This window comes from Jaculus jaculus, chromosome 3, assembly GCF_020740685.1.
Source record: "Jaculus jaculus isolate mJacJac1 chromosome 3, mJacJac1.mat.Y.cur, whole genome shotgun sequence".
Lineage (NCBI taxonomy): Eukaryota > Metazoa > Chordata > Mammalia > Rodentia > Dipodidae > Jaculus > Jaculus jaculus.
In genome coordinates, this window is record NC_059104.1 from 176659792 (window position 1) to 176680455 (window position 20664).

Here is a 20664-nt window from a genome sequence, read left to right on the forward strand (position 1 = left end):
ATTGGTTGAGTGACTGTTTAAGATCATGAGCTACTGGGCAGATTTCTGTCAGAGTACTTGCTGACCCACCAAAGGCTAGTGGTAAGACCCTATTGCTGAAGACACCATATGCAGCTGACACGTAAAATGGAACGACATGGTTGGAAGCCAGGAGAGAGTCAGTCCCCAGACAGTCAGCATGTTTAGTGCCAGAAGGTGCTACATGGGTGACTGGGGGAAATGACCAATACCTGTCCAAGCAACTCATGGTCTGACCTACTTAGCAACAAATAACCTGTTGTGATGCCCACACAAGTGCAATAGTGGCACACAGCCATGGTGGGGAACCAACTGCTCTTGATTTGTCTAACTGATCCCCTCAGTGGTATGGGACCCATAGCTAGAGCTGGAAAACAAGTAAGAACCATATCCAAACATAAGCCCACTCTCCAATATCAAGCTACCATCAATCATGGGCTACAAGAGGGCCTACACCTATTAAACTCTCTATAAAAAAAAGTAAGGGCTATCTCATTTGTCCTGGTGCTAACTTACTCTCCGTTGGAGAATCTGCTTCTCTTTTTCAGACAGATGAAGATCCTAAGGAGAGAGCCACCCCATCATACATCAAAAGGGCCCTGGCTGAAACTAAGGAAAATTGGCGAAACAAGCAAAGGTGCTGTTTTCCTGATGAACTGGATACCAGCACAAGGGGGAAGGAGACCAACACAGAGAAAAATCAACTTCTACCAAATCAGAGAGCCAGAGCCTCAGAGGCCCCCAACATCTCATCACTGAAGCAGACCAAAAATGAACCCAACATGGCTCAGGGAAACTTTGCGGAAGAGGGGGCGGAAAGAATGTCAGAGCCACATGTCGGGTCATGATATGCAGAGACATTTATATACCAATAACTGTTGGATTAGTCCACAATGCATGACCCATATACCTCAACAAGGAGGGGCCAATGGGGAGGGGGTAGGTCATGGATGAGCCTAATAATGGCACCAAACTGCCTGTATTTGCTGAATAGAAAACTGAAAAAAGAAAAAAGAAAAGAAAAGAAAAGAAAAGAAAAGAAACCACACGTAGTACAGCAGCTGCAATTGGAGTCAGCACCTGGTTAAGCTTCTGATAATCCACTGTCATTCTCCAGGATCCATCTGTCTTCTGAACAGGCCAAATAGGAGAGTTAAAGGGAGACGTGGTGGGAACCACCACCCTGCACCCGTCAAGTTCTTCATAGTGGCACTCATTTCGCAGTCCTTCCAGGGATGAGGTACTTCTTTTGATTCACTATTTTCCCCAGTGGAGGCAGCCTCAACGGCTTCCATTTGGCCTTTCCCACCATAATAGCCCTCATTCTACAAGTCAGGGAACCAATGTGGGGGTTCTGCCAACTCCATTGTAGTCAGGTTTGCATTGCTGGCAGAAATCACCTGACCAAGAGCAGCTTTTGGGGAAAAAAAAGATTTATTTTGGGTTACAGACTTGGGAAGCTCCATGATGGTAGGGAAAAATGATGGCATGAACAGAGGGAGGATATCACCCCCTGACCAATAGCAACAAGCAAACAGGAGAGTGTGCCAAACACTGGCAAGGGGACATTGGCTATAACACCCATAAGCCCGCCCCCAACAATACACTGCCTCCAGGAGGCGTTACTTCCCAAATCTCCGTCAGCTGAGAACCTAGCATTCAGAACACCTAAGTTTATGGCAGACACCTGAGTCAAACCACCACATCCTGGCCCTGGCCCCCATAAACTGATAACTATCCATGATGTAAAATGCAATGCATTCAGTCCAAGTTTCAAAGTCCCCATAGTTTTTATCAACCCTAATGATGTTCAAACATCCCATAATCCAAGGTCTTTTAACTGAGCCATAATATCAAAAAATCCCCCCAAGACCCATAATGCACAGAATAAACACTCACACTGTAAAACATGGCATTGGGTATAGTAAAGAAACATTCAACTAATACAAGATTTAAAACAACCAGGGCAAACATCAAAGTCTGTAGCTCCAAGTCCAACAACTCCAGCCAATGACAATTCTCCGCAGTCTGATAACTAACCAGCAGCAAGTCTCTGGAATTCCAATTCCACCCCTCCAGCTAGGCTACTCACAGTCCTGGAAAACTTCACCTAGGGCCAGCAGCTCTCCTTAGCAGCCATCTTGTGGTCTTGGCATCTCCACTGGGTCTCCACTGCAACCCACGGTTCATCCTCACAGCTTCATCGGGTCTCCATGTAGGCATCCAGCAAGCCCACCCCACACTGTCCATCGTTGCCTCCAAAACACAAGTCGGTGCCACAAATCCAATGACCCTCTCTTTCCTGCATTTCTTATACTCAATACCAGGCAGGGTGCCAATTTGTTAATACAGGGGGGAATAAAGCAGACTCTGAAGAACAGGACGCTCCTTGAGCATTCAGACCCCTTTAAAAGATTGTATTCGTTCTGTTGTCCCAATGCTGACCTAATCTGAAAGGTTTAATTTCTCATATAATTGCAGCTAAATGGGCAGAAGTTTCAGCCCAAAGATTTCATTTCTGTGCCATATCTCTCTGCACACACCAGTCCATTTCTGCACAAAACCACCCTATACAAGTTTTCAGGACACAGGCATAACAACAAGCCTCTTACACAAACTGTCAAGCCCAGTCCAGGCAAAGCTCTTTCTCACCCTCATAAGCCAAACCTCACAGTCCTTAGATCTTACTACATTCAAGTCCTTCAACTCTCTGACCAGAATAGTCCATCAAGCTGTACTTAGAGCACTGCAAGGCATCTCTTAGGCTAAGGTTTCAAATTCTTCTATATTCTTCTTGAAAATTAGCTCCAAAAGGCCAAAGCCACACAGTCAGGTATCTAGCAGCAAATGATTCCACTCCTGGTACCAACTATACTGTTGCAGTCAGTTTGTATTGCTGGCAGAAATAACCCAACTAAGAGTAGTTTTGGGGGAAAAAAGGGTTTATTTTGGCTTACAGACTCTAGGGAAGCTCCATGATGGCAGGGGAAAATGATGGCATGAGCAGAGGGTGGCCAACATAAGATGGACAATATCAACAGGAGAGTGTGCCAAACACTGGCAAGGGGACACTAGCTATAACACCCATAAGCCCAGCCCTAACAATATACTCCCTCTAGGAGGTGTTAATTCCAAAATCTCTATCAGCTGGGAATCTAGCATTCGGAACACCTAAGTTTATGAGGGACACCTGAATCAAACCACCATAGCATGACTACTGTTGACTTCTCTTATTCAGATCTACAATGAAAGGCAGCCACAACTGGAGCAGCAAAGAGAAATATAAAGTTTAGTAAGAAAAAGAACGTAAGAAAGTTAAGTTTCTTACAAAGGGGCACGCAGCAAAAGCAGTTGCAATTGTTAAACTATGTGCTGTTCACTAGGACAGGCTCTAACTTATGAGCATATAAACTCTTTTTTTTTAATTTAATTTATTAGTTTTCATTTCAGTGAATACAGGCAGTTTGGTACCATTATTTAGGCTCATCTGTGATCTAATTTTTTTTGGTTGTTTTGAGGCAGGATCTTACTCTAGTCAAGGCTGACCTGGAATTCACTATGTCATCCCAGGCTAGCTTCAAATTTATAGTGATCCTCCTACCTCCACCTCTGGAGTGCTGGATTAAAGGTGTGTGCCACCATACCACATCCAGTAGAGAATGTAAATACTTCTAAAAGTACAGAGCCAGAATGAAGAATGCCAAGAATGTCACAGAAGGGGTTTCCTACTTACAAACAACTGCCCAGAAAAGTATTTTCACAAATTTGGCAACCAAGGCACACACATGCTACCACAGCTGTGGTCCAAAGGGACCAGGATACACCTCAAGCTGGCAAAATAACTTGGCAGCACTTGTCTGCATGGTCATGGTTTTGGAGAAATGAAAAAAAAAAACCCTACAAAAAACGCATCGTCCCAGAGAGCCACTGCAACCAGGCCATGTGTGACGGGGTCAGAGGCCTCGAAAGGAGGCCACGTGGCCCTTGCATGAAGCCTAAGTTCCAGTGGAGAGCCAGGATGTTGGAGATGCCAAACCATGGGGTGCCCGCTGAGGAGAGCTGCAGGCGCAGGGTGCAGGTGGGCCGAGGGAGAGGCTGTGCGTGCTGAGTGCAGCAGGCGGCAGAGCTGGAGGGTGGAGTGACCCAAGGCCTTTGGAGCCCAGATGATTCCATCACAAACCACATATAAAGCAGCCGTATATGGAGTTTTCCCTGCTGGGTTATGGCCTTGCTTTGGTCTGATCTTTACTTGCAGTGCCTCTATTCTTCCTTCTTAGATTGGGAATGTTAACTCTTTGCCATCATATGTAAATTGTTTTTTGATGTTATAAGAGCTCATAGTTTTAAGAATTTGCCCAAGTTTCAGAAGAGACAATCAAAGATTTTACTATATAGTTTCAGGGTGGCCTTGAACTCACAGCAACCCTCTTACCTCTGCCTCCAAGTACTGGGATTAAAGGTGTGTGCCACCACACTAAGCTTCCTTGTTTTTACAACATTGAATCCTGAATCTGGCATACAAACCCATTCTCAGTCTGGCTAGTTCAGAAATAATTTCCAGTGAGTGAGTGATTTTTTTCTGACTGTAACACTTACTTCTTGCTCTTTAGTCACTCTCCATCTCAGTCCTACCTGTAAGACAAATGTACATGTATCTTTCACGGGCACAGATACTGCAATTTCTCTGCCACATTCCTTGGCTCATGGGGAAATGGTGCATTCTTATAATATTCTGATCATGTGATCACGTCTGCTTTAGGTTATCACGTAGTCACCCATTTCATTATTATGTCCGTAGGAATATGGATGCCTCAAAGGCAGGCATTCTAATGCGCTGATGATGTTCATCCAACTAAAGCCTGTCCATTCTGTGCTGAATAGCGTTTTGCAAACACCTCAGATTCTAAGCTAAAAGAATGTATACTGAGAATAAACAACCCTGCCCTGCTCTTCTCATAACCCAGCCAGCTACATCCTGACTTGAGTCAGCCAAGCATCTTGTAAGACCATGCCACAGGTAAAATTCCCTACTCTGAGATAACAGCTTATTGTTTTGCCTTTTGTAACCCACTTATCACTGAAGAATTTCATGACTATAGACACACAGACTTAGAAACTTGTCCACCAATAATGTAAAAGATCCAAGGTGATGTCAGACTGCCTGTCAAACAGCCTGTAAGAGATCCAGACCCACTAGAGTGGGCTGTGAAGGAATTTTGGAGCATGAGTTTCCCTTCAGCACACTGGCATGACATAATAGACCCTAACTCGAAAAAGCAAAAAAAATTCTCGAGTTCTCCAATCCTCTTTGAGTGGCGCTTGGCTTTTTTGCTGACTTGAACCCAAATTTCTGAAACACAAACACTGGGCACATGTAGTAGTTCTACTGAGTTGAATGGTGCCACATTGCTTTTGGAATACACAAAGAACCATCCTCTTGCCTCATTATGGAGTGCTGGGAATGTAGGTGTGTGCCACTAGGCTCAGCTAGAATTTCTTAGTTAATAATTAACAGTCCTAAGGACATTGTCTAACAGTATGCATAAACCTCAAGTTCATTATGCTTAATGAAAGAAGCCAGGCACAAAAGAGCATTTATTGCATGATTTCATTTATGTGAAATGCCTCCAAAAGGCAAGCTTATAGAAAGAAAATTCATTGTTGCTCGTGAATGGAGGATGACTATAAATGGGCATGAGGTTTCTTTTGGGGGTGACAGAAATGTTCTAAAATTAGATTGCAGTGAGAGTTGCACCATTCCTGTAGAGAGCAGGCTGTGCCTTGCCTTGAATTATGTCACTATATACAGAACATCAACTCTACCTTGTCTGTGTGAGGAGATGAGGACCAGATGTTGAATGCACAGAATTTGGTGAGACAGAGTTCACTATGCACACGTAGTTGTACGTCACAAAATGACGGCATCTTATTTGTGCTAATAAAAATCTACCATCTACAAACTTATCAGGTTGAGTTAATATAGACACATGGACATAATGGATCATATGAGAGACACCAGGCATATGGGTTTATCAAAATCACCAGTGAATAATTTACCTAAAACACATAAAAGAGGAACACCTAGGACTGGCATGGCACACAGACCTCTCAATCATCATCTTTTCATAAAAAAGAAAATATATGTAGAGGCATTAAAATAATTGAATAAAAATCATTAAAAATGATATGCTACCATGGAAGGACCACCAAGAGGTACTAAGCAAAAAATTCATGATGAGAAAATAGTATGAATGGTTTGATTTCTTTCCTTAAAAGAACCCAGACAAGTTTTATTATGCTGGCAATAAAATGTAATCCCCCCTCCTCCAAGGAAACCAATTGTTTGGATGAAAAGGAGTGGAGCTGGGAAAGGACTCTTCTATTTTGTATTTTATACATTTCTTTAGTATTTGAGTTTTCCCCCTATGTATATTGTGGTAGTTTGATTTGGGTGTCTCCCATAGACTTAGATGCTCTGAATGCTAAGTCTCCAGCTGGTGGCAATTAAGGCCTTGTGGAGGCAGTGTGTTGTTGGAGGAGGGCTTATGGGTGTTATAGGCAGCTTCCCCTTGCCGGTGTTCAACATTCTACTGCTCTTGTTGTGTACCTGATACTGGCCAGGAGGTGATGTCCACCCTCTGCTCATGTCATCATTTTCCCTGCTAATGGGCTGAAGAGCATAGTGTTAAGCTGTCTGCCTGCAAAGCCTAAGGACCCAGGTTCAATTTTCAGGTCTCATGTAAGCCAGATGCACAAAATGGCACATGCATCTGGAGTTCATTTGCTAGAGACCCTGATGCACCCATTCTCTCTCTCTCTGTCCTAAATAAAAATAAATAAAAAATAAAAAAAAATTTCCCTGCTGGTTTGGAAGCCAAAATAAACCCTTTCTTCTCACAAGCTGCTCTTGGTTGGGTGTTTTCAGGCAGCAATACAAAGCTGATTGAAGCATGCATGTATGACTTATTATCATTATTTTAAAGAAAGAAAGAAAGAAAGAAAGAAAGAAAGAAAGAAAGAAAGAAAGAAAGAAAGAAAGAGAGAATTGATGCACCAGGGCCTCAACCACTGAAACCAAACTCCAGACACTTGTGCCATGTAGCGGGCAAGTGCAACCTTGCACTTGACTCACCTTTCCATCTGGCTAATGTGGGATCTGGAGGCTAGAGCATGGGTCCTTAGGCTTCACAGGCAAGTGCCTTAACCACTAAGCCATCACTCCAGCCCTATGTATGACTTTTATTAAGAAAATATCTCCTTGGTGGCATTGTGCACCAGACTGTTCTTTATTTTTGGGGTATGTGTATTGTATCTGTGGTATGTGTGTATGTGGAGGCCAGAGGAGTTATGTGAGGTGTCTTCCTCTATTACTCATCAGCAATGTCCTTGAGACAGAGTCTCTCACTGAATGCAGAGCTGCCATTTTTAAAATTTTTATTTTGGTCAAACTGACTGACCAGTGAGCCCTAATAATTCTCCAATCTCTAGTCCCAACAGGGCTCAGGGAAGGGTTAGAGGGATGTGTGTATGTGGCCACATTCAGCTGCTTATATGGGTGCTGGGGATTGAACTCAGGGTGAATAAGGGCCCTCATGCTTGCTCACAAGTACTCTAACCCACTGAGTCATTTCCCTAGCCCCAAGATTCATTCTTGGAAACACGGTTGTATTCTTTGGGACCATGTCTCTCTCTATATTTTTTCTTTTTATTTTCTTTTAATTTTAAAATTTTTACTAACATTTTCCATGATTATAAAAAAATATCCCATGGTAATTCCCTCCCTCCCCCCTGACACTTTCCCCTTTGAAATTCCATTCTACATCATATTACCTCTCCATCACAATCACTGTACTTACATATATACAATATCAACCTATTAAATACTCTCCTCCCTTCCTTTCTCTTCCCTTTATGTCTCCTTTTTAACTTACTGGCCTCTGCTACCAAGTATTTTCCTTCTCACGCAGTATTTTTTGTTTTTTAAATGTGGAATGCTTTATGAACTTGCGTGTCATCCTTGAGCAGGGGCCATGCTAATTTTCTCTGTATCGTTCCAATTTTAGCATATGTGCTGCTGAAGTGAGCACCATGTCAATATATTATTAATGATGTTGTTTATGATATTGTTTTAGAAGAGTAATTTTGTGTGTTGAGATGCTCAATAAACTTTTATTCCACTGAAAAACAGATTATTTATTAAAAAACTGAAAAGTAACAAGCAGTGGAGTCCATTCTGTGAGGCAAGGCTGAGCAAGTCCCAACAGTTTACACTCCTGGAGAGCATGAGCGTGGCTCACCACAGTCTGTGGCTACACTAGTGCAACTTACATCTACTTCCTGAAGTAAGAAATTTGTTATGCACCAGAAGTAAGTTCCCGTTGGATGCAGATTAGAAAATATTCAAGAACCTGTGTGAGCCCCTTCCCTAACTCAGCGAAGTGATACTTCCCTCTAAATCATCCCTCTAATATCCTGCTTGGTGATCTTGGGAATAGGCCTTATATGCTGTCTATTTGCCGGTGGGCACAGTGTTAGGTGGGTCAGCAAACGTGCTGAAGGGACAGTGCAGGGATGAGGTTCTGGCCTGTGTTTTCTTTTGTGCACCTGTATGTAAGACACCTAGAAGTGCTCATTATCTGTGAATGTCAACAGTACTCTAGATAATGGCTTCCTACTGAGTTTTCCTGGTACCCTAGATACTCCAGTGGCATCCCACTAGGTGGCTCCCTGCTTGCCAGTCAGGCTTTGCAGTACCTCAGTGAACTACTATGCTACCAGAGTAATACCTCTCCAAGGTCACTGAGGAGGGCCCCTCTCCCAAGTTTCCTTCTTTCGTGGGTACTTTGCTTCAACACTAGAGGTAGTTGCTCCCTAGATTAGACTCCTACATACTGCCAACGTCTCTTTCCCTCTTAATAGTTAATCATTACTGTTTAACAACTCCTTATATCAAAAGTCCCTTGTTCAAACTACTGGTATAGCTGTTGGCTCCTATTTGGACACTGATGATTAACCTCTAAACCAAACTAAAACAGAAGGAGAACAAAAATCCACAAATCAGCATGACAGAAAGTGATCAGATTCATATATGTATCACTAAATAAACAAGTTTTTCTTGTTAAGTTTGACAACACAGAGAAATAGCATTAGCTAAACTTGCTAACATTATTGCCTCCTGAAGCTGACTATGCAGATGGCTAAACACCGAGTCAGCCTGTTGCCACACATTTACTGTTTCCTACTGCACATTTTAGAAGGATGTATTACATGCATTGTTCAGTGTGGCTATCTAGTTCTTTCCAGGAAATGTAACAGTAAAGAGAACTTGTTAAATTTGTTTGTCATAAGACATGGCATGGATATAGAAAAGCCATAACAAAGGAGAAATTTTGAAATCACTTTGAACAGTTCAGAAAACTAAATTTTAATTTCTGTTTCCATTGATGCCATTCATTCCTTCACTCATTCATTTGTTCAGCTGATGAATATTTAGTGTGTAGCAGCAAAGGAGACAGATAAATATCATCCTGAATTTACTTTCTGTGGCAGGGGAAAATATGTTAGCAAATCAATACATAACACAATTTCAGGTGTTATCAAGAATGCAAAGCAGGGAGAATGGCTGGGGAGCTATATTAGGAAATAACAGTGTTTTACATTAAATTTCTTATATATAAAATAAGGTAAATGTCGTAATAAATAAAGCCACAGGGGTAGGTCTGGTATACTAAGAGGTCATGATTGTTGTAGTTTCAGGAGAAATCAAGCCACATATATACATGTAAATCATGACAAGTGTATGTACACAGCAATGGAACTTACCCTGTAGAAAGCACTGGTCAGAGGGAGTAATGCTGCAGCAATGTTATATTCTTCTAAACTTGAACAATCCTTAAAGGAAACAAAAGCAAATGATAATCATCAGGAGATTATCAACCCCAAATCTAGGATACATTATTTACCGTCCTATGAGTTTTTTGATTTTAGTTCTAATTGTTACTAAGGCATAGTTGGGTGAGTTGTTTTGGTTTTTGAGAAAATGCTGACCCTGAAACAAAAGCTTTTAGAAATGACATAAAGAACCAATTAAGAATGATATTATTGTTATATACCACTGGTGAGCATCTACTTTATGTATGTATAAATATATTTATGTATTTTTACAAACAGTTGTTTAGCACAAAAAATAAAGAAGGGATTTTATTTTATAAATCTACTATATTTCATTGAGTAAAGACTTTTTTCTTTAAATTCCCTGACCCCCGCAAGTCTCTGAGATGCATTTTATAATTGATTAGAAGTGTTTTTAATTTCTTAGTGTTATCAGATATCTTATTATGGATCAGGTAAGAAACATCAGATGCTAACATTCCCTGGTGAGTGTTGCTGGAAAACAGAACAATAAAAACATCCCAGTGGGAACAAAACTATGGCCTTTCCTTGGGGGAAAAACAAGAGGGCTGGAGAGATGTCTTAGTACTTAAGGTGCTTACCTGTAAAGCCTAAGAACCCAGGTTCAATTCCCTAGTACCCATGTAAGCCAGATGTATAAGGTGGTGCATGTGTCTGGAGTTTGTTTGCAGTGGCTAGAAGCCCCAGCATGCCCATTCTCTCCCGCCCCCATAAATAAATAAACAATGCAATTAAAATTGCGAACAGAAAGGAAAGAGTAAAGCAGGACTAGTGTACAGAATGAGAACTCCCACACATAATTGGAGACCAGGAGGCAGCAGCATGACTGATGGCAAGTGAAGAAGGACACATAGTTGTGAATGTTTGAGAGGAAATCCATAACAATAAAAACTGAGAAAAAAGTCAGGAAATTGGTGAATATAGGACATTAGTGGTTTCTGACCTGATTAGAGTACAGGTGAGTAAAAAGGAAAGCAACGTACTAAACTAATCACTTGAAGAGTTACTATATCTAAAAAGGTGCTTTAATGAATCTTGACATGGTGAACCAGATGAATACTAAGATTTGTCTCTAATCATTAGGTTGCACACTAGATGGGCCATAAGTACACCAAGGAGAAAAATCCAGTCGAGGAGAGAGATGGCAAAGAAAGATCCCTGATAAAAGTGGTCTCTGAAACATGTCTGGCAGTGTTAATTAACCTCAACAGGATTTCTTCTTGGAAATATCTCATTCCCCCAAAGAGCAAACATGTAAAATTAACATTAAATAGCAGATCCCTGACACTATCATCAAATATAATATGGCAGCAACAAAAGAAAAATACCTATATTCATAATTATGTCAAATTTTTTTAATTTTTAGTAATTATCAAGTCAAATAAGCCCAACTTGGTACTTTTACAGAAAATTTACAGAAATAAGAGCTTATAATTTTCAGACACTATCCAGAAATTGCTTCCTATAATTCTAATGGACTGTACTCTAATACTTTCCATAACTGCATGAATTTAGAAAAACTGACTACATGGCAGGCAATAAAATAAGCATGAGTAAATAAATGCTAGAGGTTTATTGCCATATTTAGTTGTCAGATCACAACACAAGTAGGCAAGATATCATAATATACGTGAAGTAATTAAAACTGTACATGGCACACAGTAATCAATAAATGCTATTTCAAGCATTTGCTTATTTATATGAAGATGAGCACTAGATTTCAACTTCTGGCCTGAAGTATTCCTGCTGCTTAATCCTCCTGTGATACCAAGACTGTAGATGTGTGCTATTTTTCTAGTTGACAGTATTCATTCATTTACTTTTTATGCCTGAGTGTGTGCATGTGTGTGTGCAGATCAGAGGGCATCCTGGGGTGTCATCCTCAGGAACATAGCCATTTTTTTAAAACAATTTTTTTTAAATTTATGAGAGAGAGAGAAAGAGAGGGAGGGAGAAAGGGAGGATGGGTACACACGAGGGCATCTAGCCACTGCAAATGAACTCCAGATGCATGCATTCCCTGTGTATCTGGTTTATATGGGTACTAGTGAACTGAACCTGGGTCCTTAGGCTTTGCAGGTGAAGGTCTTAACTGCTAAGCCCTCTTTCCAGCCCTCGCCATCTTTACTTTTTTTTTTCTCAATTTTTATTAACATTTTCCATGATTATAAAAAATATCCCATGGTAATACCCTCCCCCCCTCACTTTCCCCTTTGAATTTCCATTCTCCATCATATCCCCTCCCCATCTCAATCAGTCTCTCTTTTATGTTGATGTCCCGATCTTTTCCTCCTCTTATGATGGTCTTGCGTAGGTAGTGCCAGGCATGGTAAGGTCATGGATATCCAGGCCATTTTGTGTCTGGAAGAGCATGTTGTAAGGAGTCTTACCCTTCTTTTGGCTCTTACATTCTTTTTGCCACCTCTTCCGCATTAGACCCTGAGCCTTGGAAGGCAAGCCATCTTTACTTTTAAGCTTTTTTTTTTTTTTGGTTTTTCAAGGTAGGGTTTCACTCTAGCCCAGGCTGGCCTGGAATTCACTATAGAGTCTCATGGTGGCCTTGAACTCAAGGCGATCCTCCTACCTCTACCTCCCAAATGCTGGGATTAAAGGCATGCGCCACCACGCCCAGCTTCTTTTAAACGTTTTAACAATAGCTTCTAAAAGTATAGACAATAAGTGATAATTTCCATCTCCCTTCTCTCCCTCTCAAATCCATCCTCTCCTTTCCAATTAGTCTCTCACTGGTCTGGAGTTTCCCAATTATGCTAGACTGGCTGGCTGGGGAGCCCCAGGGATTATTTTGTGTTTGCCTCCCCAGCACTGGAATTATAGGTTCTTGTGCCACAACACCTAGCTTTTTCATACGGGGTCTGGTGATTGAACTCAGATCATCACACTTGCAAGGCAAGCACAGTCCTGACTGGGCCGTCTCCCCTCCTGACAGCATTTTCATTGCGGTGACTAAGCAGCAGCATCAATGTTATGGCTGAACGAGTTCTGCTTTTTTCAGAATGTTAAAAGTCAAAAGATCAGTTGAAACAAGTATTTGTAGGTTTTAGATGTTTAGAATAATGAGAGATGGGGGGGTTGGAGAGAGGAAATAAAATAACACTACTTTGAATAAATTGTCATTCATTCAATATATATTAATTGACTATCTACTAGGCACCAGGGTTATTGTCGCTAATGAACTCAGGAAACCTTTTATCTATATAAACACATTTTAAAGCATTGCTATAAATTCACTGCTAAATGTAAACTCATTCTAAAATGTGAGAAATAGCCATGGTTTTTCATTGTATCTCTGTGAGGAACTTTATTAGAATCTTGTTAGACATCATAAATCGGAACACTGTGATCTTTGGATTTAAATTAAAACATGGTCTTTAGATACAAATATGTGACTATTAGAGCTATATATACACACACATATATATGTATGTATGTGTATGTGTGTGTGTATGTATGCGTATGTATGTATGTATACACACACACACACACACACATACATATTTGTTTGTTTGTTTTTTTGAGATAGGGCCTCACTCGAGCTCAGGCTGATCTAGAATTAATTTACTCTGTAGTCTCAAGGTGGCCTTGAACTCATGGCAATCCTCCTACCTCTGCCTCCTTTGGGATTAAAGGCATGTGCCTTCACATCCAGCTCCTATTAGAACTATTTGAGAACTGTGTCTTTCAGGAACATGTACATTAGGAGACAGGAGGGAAGAAGAAAAGAGCTCCCCATAAGGAGAACAACATCATCAACTGAAAGGTAACTCTGGTGCTTGCCTAGCACACATGAGGCCCTGGGCTCAATCCCTAGCAACCCTCAGATTCCCCCCCCCCACAACTTTGAAGGCAGTCACCTTGGAGCCATGTTTACATTTTTATTTTAAAATAGACCATGTAGAATAACCTCACCTTTTTCTTACACAGCACCAGTCAGCTATGTCTCCATCATCTTCACAGATTTAATACAATCACTTGGGAACACAGCAGAAAGCGTGAATCTTTCCCCCCTGGCTTATTTCACCCCCTTAGGACAATGCTATGTGCAAGAATGTCATCTATGTCCTAGCACATCTGAATTTCTTTAACAGAAATGCCTTGCATGTTTCTGAAGACTGTCATGAGGCCCAAGGCAATAAAGTTCAACAGACTTGGGCTGTAATCTTCTCCCAAGGAAATGGTTGGGATGCCAAGATGCCTTTTGACTTTGATTTCACAGCAGGGCTTCATTTGTCCAAGCTTTAAATGACAACAGCTGTGATATGAAGCGCCACACATTCATTTATAAGAATTTCCCACAAATTAAAAAATTAAACATTGAGGGATTTAATCCATGGCCAATTAGTAGGAACTAGGCAACCATAAAACATTTTGAGTAGAAAGAACTATATTTTACAAAATGTTTACACATCTAAAACCTGTGCACGAGTCAAGGGCTGATTGCAAAATATAAATATGAAATTCTTTGCAAATCACGTTAGGGACATTCTAAGTTAATTAGGTTGAAAGATGGAAAAATTCTAAAAAAGTTAGACTACAACTATTGACATAGCAATTGCATTCCAGAAAAGTGCAGTTATCTGTTGGGGAATCAGTCCATAAATACACATCCTGAAGTTCTGTGCTTTGGCTATAAAATAGCTTGTGTTACAAAAATACCAGACGATTTATAAACCTGCAAGGACTAGAACACTCATATGTTTTATTCAGAACATTGCCATGTAACTTACCTTTAATTTTCTTGTTATTATTTAAAAGTGAGTCTTGATAATCTCTAATTATGCTTAATCACTTCCCATTTTTAACCCACATACCTCTGAATTGTCATGGCCAACATCCCTATTTTATAGAATGTTGGTCTCTTTCAGTTTTGTTATACTTCAACATTAAAGAAGAAATGAGATGGAAATACCATGTATCGTAGACACAATTCTCCCTTACAGTTGAGATTAGACATAGTTTAGAAAAAAAAATTCTAAATTGTCCCAAACATTGAAAATATCTGCATCTTCTATATGAAGACAAGAAATTAAAAACAAAAAATACTTCATATCAAAATACTCTCCAGTACAAAAAATAGCTATGGTCTGACTGTTAGAACATAATGACCAAATTCTCCTGCCAGAGTTGCAAACTTTTCCATGGTGTAGCTTGCTGAGGCGCTGTGGGCCGACCCCACTACCCACATGACCATTCCGCCCCTGCTGCGAGAGGCAGCACTAGTGAGCCTGCTGGATTAGCATTCACTGCTCAGCATGCCCCTATCACACCCAGAAATGCCTTGTCATTTCTTTGTTTTATCTGTTGGCACCCCCATACATATAGCCCCTGGCTTCCTCACTCTTTCCAAGTACAATGCTAAGGTCAAAATTGGCAATTTTTTTTTATTATAGTTTTAGCTTTATCATATTTTAATGTTAAGTAAGTTTATAAAACCATAGCAAACATACTGTGAATACTATAGTTACTTATATGAGCCTTGACACTCTTTGAGAAAGAAGGTGAATTATAAGCTTGACCAATAATACCAAGCTTTAAAGTTTTTTTTAAAATTTTTATTTATTTATTTATTTGAGAGTGACAGACACAGAGAAAGACAGATAGAGGGAAAGAGAGAGAGAATGAGCGTGCCAGGGCTTCCAGCCTCTGCAAACGAACTCCAGACTCGTGCGCCCCCTTGTGAATCTGGCTAACGTGGGACCTGGGGAACCGAGCCTTGAACCGGGGTCCTTAGGCTTCACAGGCAAGTGCTTAACCGCTAAGCCATTTCTCCAGCCCTAAAGTTTTTTTTTTTAATTGTTTTATTTTTATTCATTTATTTGACAGAGAAAGGGGGAGAGAGAGACAGAGAGACAGACAGAGAGAGAGAGAGAAAATGAATGGGCACACCAGGGCCTCCAGCCACTGCAAATGAATTCCAGACACATGTGCCCCCTTGTGCATCTGGCGAACATGGGTCCTTGGGGAATTGAACCTGGGTCCTTTGGCTTTGCAGGCAAGCACCTTAACTGCTAAGCCATCCCTCCAGCCCACCAAGCTTTAAAGTTTTAAGTTCTCTTAGTGAATGGACCAAATCTGTTTCAGTTGTTACCTGGATGCTACAACCCTACATCTGGCACATGGGAATAACAGCTAACATTTATTGAGTGCTCACTAATTATCAGACGTTGTCTAATTATAAACTTATACAAATTATTTAATCTTTCTAATGTTTTATTGGCCAGATACTATGTCTATTTTGTTGGTAAAAGAAATGAGCCTGAGATTATACAGCCACAAATGCAGACTAGAAGTTGAATCCAGATATATTTTATAGCTTTTTGAGTTAAACTCATCTGTTCTTGTTTCCCAAATGCAGTAATATATTGCAATGAATCTGAAAATTGTACCAGTGGACACTTACATGTAAAACCATGTGACTGCAATACTGGATGACAAAAAAATCATAGCATTATTTTCAGAGTTCTGATGGGAAATATTTTAAATTTATTTTATATTTTAAAATTACAGTGAAATTCACTTTTTAAAAAATTTTTTATTTATTTGAGAGCAACAGACACAGAGAGAAAGACAGATAGAGGGAGAGAGAGAGAACGGGTGCGCCAGGGCTTCCAGCCTCTGCAAATGAACTCCAGACGCGTGCACCCCCTTGTGCATTTGGCTAACGTGGGACCTGGAACCGAGCCTCGAACCGGGGTCCATAGGCTTCACAGGCAAGCGCTTAACCACTAAGCCATCTCTCCAGCCTGAAATTCACTTTTTAAAATTGTATAGATGTATGGACTTTAGCACATGTATACACCATATAGCCATACCCATCATCAGAGATGAATACAGAATAATTCCATAAACTCCTACATTCTTTTACTATTATTAGTTTTGTTTCTTTGTGGTGTGTGTAGTATATGCACATATCTGTGTACAGAGCCCAGAGGAGAGCACTGAGTTTACTTCTCTACCACTCTTCTTTGCTTCCTTGAGATGGAGCTGCCTTTTCCAGTTGAGCTAGATAACCAGTAAGCCCCAGCAATTCTTCTATCTCCACCCCCTCTGGACTGGGGTGACAGGCGTGTGTGGCCACACCTGGCTTTATGTATGAGTACTGACCAAACTCAGGCCCTCCTGCTTATGCAGCAAGCGCTCTCACCCACTGAGCCATCTCCCAGCTCCAGCTCCAGGTCTCTTACTACTTTAGTTGCATGTGTATGTGTGTCTGGTGTGTGTTAGTATGGGTATTTACGTATGGATGGATGCATGCGGGTACAGGTGCATATGCACAATTGTACACACATATTTGGAGGCCAGAGGTTGATGTCAGGTATCTTCTGTCACTGTCCCCTTTGCTTTTTGAGGCAGGGTCTCTCACTGAGCTTTGAGCTCACTGACTCAGTTAGACCAGCTAGAAAGCAAAAGCCAGAGGTCCTCTTGTCTCTGGCTCCCCAGTGCTGGGATCACAGACATGTGCCACCATACTGAGCATTTTACATGGGTGTGGGGGATCTAAACTCAGGTCCTCATGCTTATGTGGTAAGCACTCTACTAAGTTTTCTCCCCAATCCTGCCATCTCTTTATAGTCCTCCAAACTCCTAACCCTTGGTAATAATGGCTATACCTTTTTGAGAATACTCTTATCAATGGAACGGTACAATCTACAGGCTGTTGAGAGTGGTTTTTTTTTTTTTTTTTTTTCATTCAGGACATGTCTTTGGGATTTATCAACACTGTAGTAGTCAGTGGATTGAAGACCTTATTTGTTGTTTCCAATTCTGAACATCATTGCTATTAATTTATGGACAGGTTTTTTAATTTTTATATTTTAGTATTTATTTTTTTGGGGGGGAGAAAGAGAGAATGGGTGTGTCAGGCCCTTCAGCCACTGTGAACAAACTCCAGATGCATGTGCCCCTGGTGGCGCATGTGCAACATTGTGCACTTGTGTCATTGTGTGTCTTGCTTATGTGGGACCTGGAGATCTGAACATGAGTTCTTAGGCTTCATAGGCAAATGCCTTAACACAGTAAGCCATCTCTTCAGCCCCATGGACAAGTTTTTATGTGGATAAATGCCCAAGACTGGGTTTGCTGAGTCATTTGTGAAAAGTGTGTTTAATGCTTTAAGAAACTGCAAAACTCTTTAACAGAATGCCTGGACCAATTTATTTGAATTGTTTTTAATCTCTGTATCCTTGCCAGAACTTGCTATTTTAGAGCCTTTAATTTCAGCTATTTTAATAGGTGTGCTGTAATATGTGGTTTGATTTGTGTTTATTTATTTATTTGAGAGCGACAGACATAGAGAGAAAGGCAGATAGAGGGAGAGAGAGAGAGAGAATGGGCGCGCCAGGGCTTCCAGCCTCTGCAAACGAACTCCAGACGCGTGCGCCCCCTTGTGCATCTGGCTAACGTGGGTCCTGGGGAACCGAGCCTTGAACCGGGGTCCTTAGGCTTCACAGGCAAGCGCTTAACCACTAAGCCATCTCTCCAGCCCCCGATTTGTGTTTTTTTTTTTTAACTTTTGTTTTTTTGAGGTAGGGTCTCGCTCTAGCCCAGGCTGGCCTAGAATTCACTATGTAATCTCAGGGTGGCCTCAAACTCATGGCAATCCTCCTACCTCTGTCTCCCGAGTGCTGGGATCAAAGGTGTGTACTACCATGCCTGGCTTGATTTATGTTTCTGCAGTAGCTAAACTACTGCATATATTTTAATGTTTTTCTTTTTTTTTACCATCTGTGATCTGTTCAACTTTTCTATCAATTAAAAAATGTGTTTTTTTCACAGATTAATCACTGGGACCTCATGAAATTACAAAGATTTTGCACTGCAAAGGACACAGTGAAAAAAGCAAAGAGGCAACCTACGGAATGGGAAAAAATCTTCGCCAGCTATATATCTGATAGAGGATTAATATCTAGGATATACAAAGAACTCAAAAAGTTAAATTATAAGGAATCAAACAAGCCAATCAAAAAATGGGCTATGGAGCTAAACAGAGCATTCTCAAAGGAAGAAATACGAATGGCATATAAGCATCTAAAAAAATGTTCTACATCACTAGTCACCAGGGAAATGCAGATTAAAACTACATTGAGATTTCATCTCACTCCTGTCAGATTGGCCACCATCATGAAAACAAATGATCATAAATGCTGGCGGGGATGTGGAAAAAGAGGAACCCTTCTACACTGCTGGTGGGAATGCAATCTGGTCCAGCCATTGTGGAAATCAGTGTGGAGGTTCCTAAAACAGCTAAAGATTGACCTACCATAGACCCAGCTATAGTACTCCTAGGCATATATCCTAAGGACTCATCTCATTTCCATAGAAGTACGTGCTCAACCATGTTTATTGCTGCTCAATTTATAATAGCTGGGAAATGGAACCAGCCTAGATGTCCCTCAACTGATGAGTGGATAATGAAGATGTGGCACATTTATACAATGGAGTTCTACTCAGCGGAAAAGAAAAATGAAGTTGTGAAATTTGCAGAAAAATGGATGGATCTGGAAAGGATTATACTTAGTGAGGTAACCCAGGCCCAGAAAGCCAGGCGCCACATGTTCTCCCACATATGTGGATCCTAGCTACAGATGATTGGGCTTCTGCGTGAGAAGGAAAATAATTAGTAGCAGAGGCCAGTAAGTTAAAAAGGAGATATAAAGGGAAGAGAAAGGAAGGGAGGAGGGTACTTAATAGGTTGGTATTGTATATATATAAGTACAATGATTGAGAATGGGAGGTAATATGATGGAGAATGGAATGTCAAAGGGGAGATGGGGGAGGGGAGGGAGGTTATTACCATGGGATTTTGTTTTATAATCATGGAAAATGTTAATAAAAATTTTAAAAAGTGGTTTTTTATTAATAAACTTTAATAATTCTCCATATATTTTGTAGATATATCTTTCATCAGATGTGTTTTGCTATTACTTTCTCCTAGTATGGGTTTCTATTAATTTCTTTTTTTTTTTTTTTTTTTGAGGTAGGGTCTCACTCTAGCTCAGGCTGACCTGGAATTCACTATGTCATCTCAGGGTGGCCTCGAACTCATGGAGATCCTCCTACCTCTGCCTCCCAAGTGCTGGGATTAAAGGTGTGCGCCACCACGCCCGGCTCTTTACTTTAATTTTAAACAGTATCTTTGGTACAGCAAAAGTTTTAAATGTTGATAGAGTCCAATTTATCACTTTTTACCTTTATGTTTTAAAAGCTCTGCCTTTTTCCCCAAAGATCACAAAGCTTTTTCCTCTGTTTTATCCTGAACTTTTATAGGATAACCTCTTACATTTAGGTCTACAACTTAAATTTTACAAACATATGAGGTAAAGGTTGAATTTCATTTTCTTACATATTTTTTTTTCCACAAAATTACCACAAAACCTTTGTCAAAAATCAATTATCTTTACACACGTAGGCCTGTTCTTAACTCTCTCCTTTCCCTCCTTCTCTCCCTTCCTGCCATCCCAAACTTAAAATTCTGTGATTATAGCTTCAACGTAAATTTGAAATTTGTCTTCCAATTTTATGTTTTCAAAATTATTTTGGGTGTTCAGGTTCTCCTTATTTCCATATAGATCTTGGAATCAAGTTCTACTAAAGTGCCAGCTAGGATTTCAATGGGAATTACACTGAATATATATTAGTTTGGGAGAATTGCCATCAGAACATAACTGACTCTTATGACCTATGAGCACACTCACAAGTACAGAACGACAAATACTA

At 40.6% G+C, this 20664-nt stretch overlaps 1 protein-coding gene and 1 non-coding gene across 5 annotated transcripts in view; both read right to left on the reverse strand.

Annotated features, from left to right (window-relative positions):
- Sbf2 (SET binding factor 2) overlaps positions 1-20664 on the reverse strand; it is a 386553-nt gene that overhangs the window by 105453 nt on the left and 260436 nt on the right. For all 4 annotated transcript variants that reach the window (XM_045146272.1, XM_045146275.1, XM_045146274.1 and 1 more), the window contains one exon: positions 9841-9909. In XM_045146272.1, coding sequence (XP_045002207.1) covers positions 9841-9909 — 69 coding nt within the window. The remainder of the gene's footprint in view (positions 1-9840; positions 9910-20664) is intronic.
- Positions 7999-8105, reverse strand: LOC123459649. The gene has a single exon (XR_006636408.1). It is a non-coding gene; the product is annotated as a U6 spliceosomal RNA (small nuclear RNA).